Source organism: Haematobia irritans, chromosome 4, assembly GCF_050003625.1.
Source record: "Haematobia irritans isolate KBUSLIRL chromosome 4, ASM5000362v1, whole genome shotgun sequence".
NCBI classification, from domain to species: Eukaryota; Metazoa; Arthropoda; class Insecta; order Diptera; family Muscidae; genus Haematobia; species Haematobia irritans.
In genome coordinates, this window is record NC_134400.1 from 84,494,293 (window position 1) to 84,506,100 (window position 11,808).

At 38.4% G+C, this 11,808-nt stretch overlaps 1 protein-coding gene across 1 annotated transcript in view; it reads left to right on the top strand.

The window, feature by feature from the left end:
- The window catches only part of stet (rhomboid serine protease stem cell tumor), a 306,917-nt gene extending 305,451 nt beyond the window's left edge, over positions 1–1,466 (top strand). The window contains exons 8-9 of the mRNA XM_075306295.1: positions 267–413; positions 548–1,466. Of these exons, the coding sequence (XP_075162410.1) occupies positions 267–413; positions 548–849 (449 nt within the window). The 3' untranslated portion in view covers positions 850–1,466. The remainder of the gene's footprint in view (positions 1–266; positions 414–547) is intronic.
- Positions 1,467–11,808: the final 10,342 nt, after the last annotated feature.

An 11,808-nucleotide genomic window follows, 5' to 3' on the forward strand; every position in this document is an offset into this window, starting at 1 on the left:
CTTGCCTTCAATTTCTTATTATTGACGGATTACATTTTGGAATAAAGCTCGTACAGAACATGTTGCGTCATCAATGGTATGAAAGTCGCTGCTATAATTTTCCATCTTCTTGAATCTATTGTCATTGCTTTTCACTTTCTGACTTCAATTTTTAGCAAATAATCTGCTATTATCGCAGAAATTGTTAGTGTGGACCCACTTTTTTTCAATGCATGAATATGAACATAAACATTTTTTAATTGGTTTTTGTTTTCATTTGATTCCAGGCACCAGCATAATTGATCCTCATGTATATTTAGTGGGCGCCAGTGGTGGCGTTTACGCTTTGTTAGCTGCCCATTTGGCCAATGTTATGATAAACTATCATCAGATGCGCTATGGTATTCTTCGTTTGGCATCCATTTTATTTTTTGGTAAGAGTTTGCTCCGCATTCTGTTTTCTGGCTGATATCCATCACGTGCCAAGTTTTCTTCGATATCCTCAGCTGCTCTGGGGGGAAATAAAGCTATTGATATCAATGCACATCCTTTTTCGTTATACTTTTAGCTTCCTGTGATGTGGGTTTTGCTGTCTATGGTCGTTTCGTGGACGATTATCCATCGGTTTCATTTATAGCCCATTTAACTGGAGCACTTGCCGGCCTAACCATTGGAGTTCTGGTACTCAAGAATTTCGAACAGAAATTACACGAGCAACTCTTGTGGTGGATTGTGCTGGGCATGTATACGGCATGCATCATCTTTGCCATTATCTTCAACATTCTGAACAGTGCTGTGATGCAGAGTTTCAAGGGTCCACCACCACCCATCTATGCCACCGAGACGATCTATAATCACTTCCAAGTCTGATATTTACTTACACTGCCATCTCATCGAGGGACCATTCTGCTCAGCAAACATTCCTATTTATTTATTATTTATGCACATGTTGATGTAATGATTTTGTTGTTTTTGTTGATTTATTGTTTAGTTTTTTTTTTTTCTCGAACGCAAATACGCAAAACTGAATTTAATTCATTGCTTTAATTTAATTTAAATTTAATTTAATTTATTTGTTTTTAGTTGGAAGTTTAGTTTTTTGTTTTCATTGAATTATTGTAACAAATTTATCTTAGGTAATATATATCTGTGTATGTGTGTTGATTCACACACACACACACGACCTTCATTATACACATATACCAATGTGTATGAACGTATTTGCAACTGAATATGGATGGATATGTGTGCATGTATGTCCATTTTTGATAAATGCTAATGCACGATATGTACACCGTTTCTATGAAAAAAAAAAAACATTTAAATATATATGAAAAAAATATTTTAGTTTTTATAACAAAATATTTTAGGAGTCTTGAGTTCAAAGAAAACCTCTTTTGTTTGTAAATTCATGTAAGTTGCGATTGACAAATAAAATTTATTACACGACCATTTATAAGAAATATAGACAGCATTAAATTTAAAAATTTGTGTATTTCTCTATTGAGTGTTTTATAAAAAAAGCAAGTATATACAGTAGTAAGTAAGTTCGGCCGGGCCAAATCTTATATACCCACCATCATGAATCAAATATAACAGTTACCTTTGAAAATTCTTCGTCGTATCGTGCTACTTGATAATATATAGCGGGTTACTTGATAATGTACGAGGGCGGTTCGGAAACTTCTTAGCCTATCAATGAAAGAGAATACACTCTTAGAAAAATATGTTTTTCATATGTTCCGATATAAACAAAGTGTGTTTCGGACACAATTTTAAAACACAATATATTTAAGTGCAAACATATAATGTTCCTAAACTAACACTAAATGTTTGGGACATCTATGTTAATATGTTGGAATATATTATGTTTGGGGCATAAATGTTTCATAAAAATCATATGTGTGAATGCAAACATATATAAATTTACAAATTTCGACTAAACATACATATGTTGTGATATTTTATCCAAAGCGACAGAGAGAGTATAGAGAAAGAAATAGAGATGGAAACCGGGAGAGTTGACGAAAGATATCAACATAACACAGCGAAAGAATCAAAAGAGAACAATTTCTGTGAAACCGCTGGTATGTTGTTTCGGAAAACTGTTTTTTGATAAGGCCAAAAATTTGAATGAAATCGAAGTTTCATTATAAAAATTTAATATAGTATAAATATAAATGTGCAAATTAAAAAAAAAAAAAAAAACAAAAAAAAAACAAGTAAGTAAAGTAGAAAGTCGGGCGGGGCCGACTATATCATACCCTAAACCACCATTATAGAATTAGTAATCATAAGCATTTGTGGGGTAACATATAGGTCTGGGAGATAAACCGCAGTTGAATATTTAAGAAAATTAAGGGGTACATGTCTACGGGTGTTTTGTGTCAATCTGACTATAGCTCATAGTCAATGTTGCCAGGGAAAATGTTCGGTTTACCCTACAAGGACAAAAAAGTTCCCTACTTTCACATACATTCCCAAACAATTTTCCCTACTATATTTTTCGTTAAATTTAAAAAAATTTACAAAACAAAAATGGTTCTAAGTACTTTATTATCTTAAAACATGGATATGCAACGTATATAACTTAGAATACAAATTTGTATTACCACCACGGTTGCCACAGCTGGTAGAATTCTACCCAAATTAGTAATCTTTTTTGTTAAATCTCTATAAAAATAAAATTTTGGAAAAAGTTTCTATAAACAAATTTTTGTGAGAAATTTTTCTATAGAAATAAAATTTTGACAATAAATTCTATAGAAATAAAATTTTGAGAAAATTTTTTATAGGAATAATATTTTGAAAAAAATTTCTATAGAAATACAACTTTGACAAAATGTTCTATAGAAATAAAATGTTGACAAAATTGTTAAAGATCAAGCCTTATCGGCTTCTAATTTCCTCCTCTAGAGCCACCAAAATGTAAAAATTATTGCAAATTGTGTTGAGTGGAAATGTCCTATATTGTGGCCCTACGTCCCTACAAGACGCTAAATATTAGAAAAACCCTACATATAGGGAATTTCCTCTACTTCTAGCAACATGGGCTGTGTTGATATTGCACCTACGGAGTTAGTACGCCACTAATATTGAGCCCATTATTAAAAAATCGAGCAATTTTCTTATGTAAGAGCTACAAGTACGTATAAGTACGATCGGCTAGTACATCAAAATTTGAAATTTGAGTAACATTGGTTAATAAATAAGAGTACTATGGCCAAATTTGGAATGGCCAATATGGAAGCTATATCTAAATCTGAACCAATTTGCATAATATTTTGCGGGTTTGATTAATACCACAAAAGGTTACCTTGTGCAAGATTTGAGTAAGATCAGTTAAGAAATGAGGCCTGTATGTTCAAACATAAGGTTATTAGGGGCGATTTTTTCAAAATCGGGAGATACATATATGGGAGCTATATCTACATCTGAACCGATTTCGATGAAATTTTGCACATATAGTTAGTACTATAGAGGACTGGATCTAGCCAACTTTTATTAAGATCGGTTAATAAATAAGAGTTCTATGGTCAAATTTGGGAAAATCGGGCTATACATATATATGGGAGCTATATCTAAATCTGAACCGATTTCGATGAGTTTTTGCACTTATAGCTAGTGCTATAGAAGACTACATTTAGCCAAATTTGGGTACGATCGGTTGATAAATAAGGGTTTTATGGCCAAATTTAGAAAATCGGGCGGTACATATATATGGGAGCTATAGCTAAATCTGAACCGATTTCGATGATTTTTTGCACATATAGTTAGTGCTATAGAAGACTACATTTAGCCAAATTTGGGTAAGATCGGTTGATAAAGAAGGGTTTTATGGCCAAATTTAGAAAAATCGGGCGGTACATATATATGGGAGCTATAGCTAAATCTGAACCGATTTCGATGATTTTTTGCACATATAGTTAGTGCTATGGAAGATTATATTTAGCCAACTTTGAGTAAGATCGGTTGATAAATAAAGGTTTTGTGGCCAAATTTGAGAAAATCGGGCGATACATATATATGAGAGCTATATCTAAATCTGAACCGATTTGGATGAAATTTTACAGACTTGAAGGGCGATAGAAAAGATTAATTTCTGCCAAATTTGGTGACGATCCGTTTGAAAAAACGCGCAACGTGACCCCATTTGTCGAAATCGGGCAATACATATATATGGGAGCTATATCTAAATTTGATCCGATTTCTTCCAAATTCAATAGCGTTCGTCCTTGTGCCAAAAAACCTCCCTGTACCAAATTTCGTCAAAATCGGTTAATAATTGCGACCGGAATCCTGTGAACAACAAATACATGGACAGACGGACGGACGGACGAACGGACACCAAGCGCTAGATCGACTCAGGTGGTGATTCTGAGTCGATCGGTATATATTTTATGGGGTCTAAAATCAATATTTCTGGTAGGCACATTTTTTGGCCGATCAAACTTATTATACCCTGACCACTATGTGGTTTAGGGTATAAAAACAAGTTTTCGGTCGGAGCAGGGATTGAACCCACGACCCTTTGCATGCAAGGCAGACATGCTAACCACTTCTCCACGTGGCAAACAAATGTATGTTTCTGTTAAATAATGTTATGTTTGCATGGGCTCGTGGGCGCTGCAGACTATGCTATATAAATGTAACTTATAACGATAATTATCTGCTGCTGACCATGACAGCTACGTAGCCCAGTGGATAGTGTGTTGGCTTACAAACTGTATGGTACTCGGTTCGATTCTCCGTGCAGGCGAAAGGTAAAATTTAAAAAATTTATAAAAGTGAATAATTTCTTCAACATTATTTGTATTACAGAAAAAGGTGCCAAGTACTAAAATATTTCGTGGAAGTGAAAATTACGGGTATGTTAGGCAATGAGAACAATCGTCTTTGGGAAAAATTCTTCCAAGCATATAATATTTTTGGGCTCAAAATGCTGCCAAACATATAATATGTTCACATAAAACAAACATATTAATGTTTCGGCAGTATCCAATAATATATGTGCTTCTTGCAAAATATGTTTGGAACATATGTTAAAGAAGCGATTTTTTTGAGGGTGTAGAGAATAGTTAGTTTTTTAAAAAATATTTTTATTTTTCAATATAATCTCCTGAAACTTCAATACACTTAGTCCAACGCTTTTCTAGCAATTCTATCCCTTGATTAAAATAGTTTTCCTCAAGGTCTTCAAAATAGTGGTTTGAACTGTAAAAAACTGTAATTGCATCTGCAATTGAGGTAAAACGCTTGCCAGCAAAGAATAATACATAGAAATGATTAAATAACGCCTTGATTTGAAATCTAAAATCTATAGATTTGGAAATTTTATTTTCAGTTTCAAGCAACTTTCATGACCAGTGCACCTTCTATACCCTCAAGAAGTGAAATCGGTCTATATGAAGGCCTTACCAAATGGAGAGATAACAAATCTTAAATCTGTTAAAATTTCAGGCAAATCGGATTAAAAGTACGCTTTATATAAGTCCAAGGAGTTAAATCGGGAAATCAGTCTATATGGGTGCTATGCCAAAAATATGCACCGATACACACCAAATTCACCACACCTAATTGTGGTTCTAAAAAACCTACAGAATTTATACCCAAAATCGGAGGGCGAGTTTATAAGGGGGATATATCAAAATCTATACCGCTACACAATTTATTCGGTCCTAAAATACCTCAATATTTCCAATTTCAGGCAAATCGGATAGAAAATACGGTTTCTAGAAGCCCAAGGCCCCAAATCGGGGGGTCGGTGTATATGGGGGCTATACCAAAACGTGAACCGATATTGCCCATCTTCGAACTTGACCTGCTTAGAGACAAAAAACGAGTTCGTGCAAAAATTAAGCTCGATTGCTTTATTATTGAAGGCTGTAGCGTGATTACAACAGACATCCAGACAGACGGACATCGTTATATTGTCTTAGAATTTCTCCCTGATCAAGAATATATATACTTTATATAATCGGAAATCGATATTTCGATGTGTTACAAACGGAATGACAAACATATTATACCCCCATCACCATTCTATAGTGGTGGGTATAACAAGAATATACGGCCGTAAGTTCGGCCAGGCCGAATCTTATGTACCCTCCACCATGGATTGCGTAGAAACTTCTACTAAAGACGGCCATCCACTTTGGGTTGCGGCCGATGGCATGGCATCTTAAAACTTCCTAACATCATCTTCTAAATTGTAAGTTAGTCCATGCGGGATATATAGTAGGCATAAGAAAGGCCGATTAAATACGTATATATTCAGTGTTTGACCGGTACATATATGGGAAGAAATAATTACGAACCGATATGAACTATTGTGCGGTAATTATAGAGCCAGAATTGAAATATGGGGGTCGCTTTATATTGGGGCTATATACAATTATGAACACGAGTCTACCAACAATGACAGATTTTTGACTGTTTGGTAGATTGGTAGAATTCTTGATGTTTTGTAAGATTTTGCAAAATATTCCTCTCCAACTATGAAATGCTTCATAAATTTTCTATAGAATTAACATTTTTGACAAAACTTTCTACACCCAGAGAAGGCATATGATCACCTCAAACATGTTTCAAGAGCAAAATGTTATTTTTGGATGGTGACCATGTAACATGTTCGCTGCAACCATGTTATTTTCTCCGAAATTCTGTGTCTGTTGCCGAGAAAACAAACATGTTACATGGTCACCATCCAAAAATAATATTTTGCTCTTGAAACATGTTTGAGGTGATGGTTAGGTTAGGTTAAAAGTGGCAGCCCGATTACGATTCAGGCTCACTTAGACTATTCAGTCCATTGTGATACCACATTAACCAAAAGTACCTATTACATATGGGCACTTCTAGTTTTAACCGTTGAACCTTCTCGATTATTTTCTTCTGTTGAACCAACCAGATTGTTCCAAAAACATTAACAGACTGCTTAAGTTAACGTTTTCCAGGTCCGCCAGTAATCTGAAGCTATATGCCCCTAAAATTTGCCTCCGCCTTACACAAAATGCAGGACACTCACACAAGAGGTGTTTTATTGATTCCTTTTCCTCCGCATCATGACAGCTCATACAATAGTCATTATACTTCGCGCCAATAGAACATCGAACATTTGCCATCATAACAGCCTTCGCACGCAGCATGAGCTTGCAGGTAGCTAGGGCATACCAACAAATTCTAGTTCCCCTGGAATATGTAAGGTAGTCCCTAGGCTTGCCAACTTATCCGCTTCGCAGTTCCCCGGTATGTTCCTATGGCCAGGCACCCATATTAGGTGAATATTGTACTGCTCAGCCATCTCATTGAGAGATTTGCGGCAGTCGATGGCCGTTTTCGAGTTGAGGAACACAGAATCCAAGGATTTTATTGCAGGTTGACTGTCTGAGTATATATTAATGCCCACATTTTTTGGAACATTACTTCTCAGCCAAATCGCCACCTCTCTTATTGCTAATATTTCAGCCTGAAAAACACTACAGTGATTAGGTAATCTTTTCGCTATTCGAAGTTCCAGATCATTAGAATATACTCCGAACCCCACTTGTCCATCCAATTTGGAGCCATCAGTGTAGAAATCTATATATTCTTTATTCCCCGGGGTCTGTGTGCACCACGCCTCACTGTTGGGGATTAGAGTCTCAAACTTTTTGTCGAAAAGTGGACTCGCCAAAGTGTAATCCACTACGTTAGGCACATCTGGCATTATTTTGAGGACAGAACTGTGACTGTAACCTTTTTCCGACCACAGCGATAGCTCGCGCAACCGCACAGCTGTTGTTGCAGGTGACTGTTTGGCCAAAATGTCTAAAGGCAATAGATGCAGCATGACATTAAGGGAATTTGTTCCTGTCTTGCTGAATGCGCCTGAAATATACAAACACGCCATACGCTGAACTTTATCTAAACAAGTCGGTTTCTGAAGTGCCGGCCACCAGACTACAACACCATATAGCATTATAGGTCTAACCACTGCCGTGTATAGCCAAATGCACAATTTTTGGTTTTAGTCCCCACTTTTTTCCTATTGCCTTTTTGCACGAGTACAAAGCAACAGTTGCCTTTCTTGCCCTTTCTTCAATATTAAGCTTAAAGTTCAGCTTCCTGTCCAAAATAACGCCAAGGTATTTTGCACAATCACCAAAGGGAATTTCAATACCCCCTAAGGAAATAGGCCTAACCGTGGAAGTTTTGCGATCTTTGCAGTACATGACTAATTCTGTCTTTGCAGGATTTACCCCAAGACCATTGTCTTTCGCCCATTTCTCAGTCATCCGGAGGGCCCTCTGAATAATATCTCTGATTGTGGATGGGAATTTTCCCCTGACTGCCAGAGCCACATTATCTGCGTATGCCACCACTTTTATCATTTCTTTTTCTAGAGTAACCAGAAGGCTATTTATAGCAACATTCCAAAGAAGAGGTGATAGAACTCCTCCTTGAGGAGTGCCTCTGTTCACATACCTTTGTATGTTTGCTTGTCCTAGTGTGGCTGAAATGCGTCTCTTCCTTAGAAGTTCGTCTAACAGCCTAAGTATACCTGGATCAACATTTAGAGTTGTCAGTCCATTTAATATCGAGCTCGGATGGACGTTATTGAACGCCCCTTCGATGTCTAGAAATGCCACGATTGTGTATTCTTTGACAGATAGTGAGCTTTCAATAAAGCTGACTAGTTCATGTAATGCGGTCTCAGTAGACCTGCCCTTCGAGTATGCATGTTGTCGTTTCGAGAGCAAACTTGAATCGACGCTAGTTCTAAGATAAATATCTATCATCATCTCCAGAGTCTTAAATAGGAATGATGATAAGCTGATTGGTCGGAAATCCTTCGCATTCGAGTGAGAGGCTTTTCCCGCTTTAGGGAAAAGCCTCCACGGGAGCCACCGTGATGCAATGGTTACCATGCCCGCCTTGCATACACAAGGTCGTGGGTTCGATTCCTGCTACGACCGAACACCAAAAAGTTTTTCGGCGGTGGATTATCCCACCTCAGTAATGCTGGTGACATTTCTGAGGGTTTCAAAGCTTCTCTAAGTGGTTCCACTGGAATGTGGAACGCCGTTCGGACTCGGCTATAAAAAGGAGGTCCCTTATCATTGAGCTTAACATGGAATCGGGCAGCACTCAGTGATAAGAGAGAAGTTCACCACTGTGGTATCACAATGGACTGAATAGTCTAAGTGAGCCTGATACATCGGGCTGCCACATAACCTAACCTAACCTAGGTATGAAAACGACTTTTGATTCCCTCCACTTTCGTGCAATATATGCTAAGTTGATACATCCTATATATATCGCCGACAACCAGGGGATAATTCTGTCAGCCACCGCTTGTAACTCCGCCGGAGTAATTCCATCAGGTCCGGGGGATTTGAATGATCCAAAGCTATTTAACGCCCATTTTATTCTCGATTCTGATACAATTTCCTCGATAGGAAACGACCGCTGAGCCACTATGGCACCGCCAGTGCATGGTTCAACCGTCTGATTTCCGGGAAAATGTGTGTCCAATAGTACCTCCAGCGTCTCCTCACTGGACGTTGTCCAATTGCCCTCCGATGTTTTATGGAAACCTGGAGCGGAGCTCGTGGATGCTAGAACCTTCCGTAGTCTGGAAGCCTCGGATGTATTCTCAATGCTGCTGCAGTAATCATTCCAAGAGTTATGCTGAGCCTTTCTCAGTTCTCGCTTGTATCCTCTCAGATTCTTCTTGTAAGCGTCCCAATCCACAGGAGCTCTGGTGGACTTTGCTTTGTTAAAGAGCTTCCTGCACAATTTTCTCATATTACCTAACTCCGTAGACCACCATGGTGGTCGAGTTTTCCCCCTTGGCTTCCTCTTAGGGCATGCAGCATTTAGTGAAATGTTGAAGGCCTTAGTAATCCTCTCCACTGTGTGTTCGATAACTTGCACAGTGCTCATATTTGTCTCTGGTATTTCCGGTATCATCATATTGAACGATTCCCTATACCTATTCCAGTCAGCTTTCCTAACATTTGTCGGAAATATGGTCTTGGTGGTATGAACATCAAATTTGAAACTGATGTAGCGATGATCTGAGAAGCTGTGTTCATTTAAAACCTGCCACTCAGATATCATTTCATTCAGTTCTTGCGAGGCCAAGGTGATGTCCAAAACCTCTTGCCTGTTTTTAGTGACAAAGGTTGGGGCATCTCCCTTGTTGCAAACTACCAGATTAGTACGCAAAATAAACTCTATTAGCGACTCTCCCCTTGCATTAGTATCACTACTTCCCCATATACTATGATGCGCATTCGCATCGCATCCCATAATGAGTTTCGTCTTTGTTTTCAGTGACTCCTCAACTAAGGTCTTAACGGCACATGGAGGCATCTCCCTGTCATGTCCCATATAGACCGAAGATACCCAATATTTGCATTTGGCTATTTCTAAATTGGCAACGACAGTGTCTGCATTGCACATTGAAGGAAGCAGAAACAAGTTAAGCTCGTTTTTAGTAATTATATAGGCTCGAATTACATCATTACCAGTATACTGCAATAGTTTGAACCCCGGAGTACTTAATTCACATATTTTGTTTCTATAAACATATGGTTCTTGAATAAGAACTATGTCTATGTCCCCTTTCATCAGGAGAACTTTTAAGGCAGCACATGCAGCCTTACAATGATGAAGATTTATCTGGAGGATCCGTAGGACCATCGAGATTTTCAACAACCGTCACATCAGCCGCTTCAATCGAGTCATCAAGAATGTCCTCTTCAGAGATATCGGTGACTCTCGCAATAACCATAGGTTCAACTTTGGAGAGTTCTGATGCAGTAGAAGCCTCCTCACGCATACGGTATCTATCCATGTCTTCAACTTTGGTATCTCCCTCGACTTCGCAAGAGGATCCGCTTACTTCTGATTCAGACAGAGGCTTGACCCTTTCTGAATCCTTTAGCTGATCGTTTTTATATACCTTCATTTGGATATAATGAAAGCCATAACATACACGGCCCTGAGACTTTGCTAGATGTGGCAAAGACTGTTCAATGTAAACACTGCATGCCGTCTTGGCCCATCCAAACGGCCAACCTTCCAATCAGCTGTTGGAAAATCTGGATTGCATTGGTTCAGTCTATTTGAAATAGATTCAGGGTCAGGAGGGTTTGCAGGTATCCACTCATGTGCTCTAGGTCTAGCCGGTATGTCTTTCTTCTCGACTAACTCTAGAGCAGCTCCTTCCCAAACTTCACCAATTAGTATCAGAGCAGCTTTAAAACATTCTATAGACCTCTGGTCCTCAAATGCGACTAGCTTAAATCGTCCTTGATACCAACCAGCCTCTTGGTGTCGAGGATCTGGGCCGGGAAACTTTTCCAGCACCTGTGAGTAGACGCCAGACAAAGCATTCTCAATTTCCCCCCATTTTTGTTTTGGAACCATACCGTCCAATGCTCCTTTATTTATGATAGCCATCACAAGGCTGTCATTAGCAACTGAGGCAAACGATCGTTGATCCCTTTTGGAGGATGGCAGCTCATCCGATGATCGTTCCCTTTTTCCAGCCTCAAGAATTCCTTGAGCCCATTTTAAGGAATCGCTTTGTTTAGCCGACAACGTGCTTGGGTCGACTGATCCTAATTTCTTTAGGATAAACAAATCATTTCTTCGTTCCTTGAATCTCTTTCGAGAGGGATTGCCTCCTTTTGATGTCGTCACCTTAGAAAAGGTTCGACTTGTCAAAGTGTCACCGCCAGTCGACCCGTCTACAGGTCGACTAATTGGGCCTAACTCTTGGTCATTGCCCAAATTTATAACTCCAGTCGATACCCGTCCACTGGGCCCTGAAGTTAG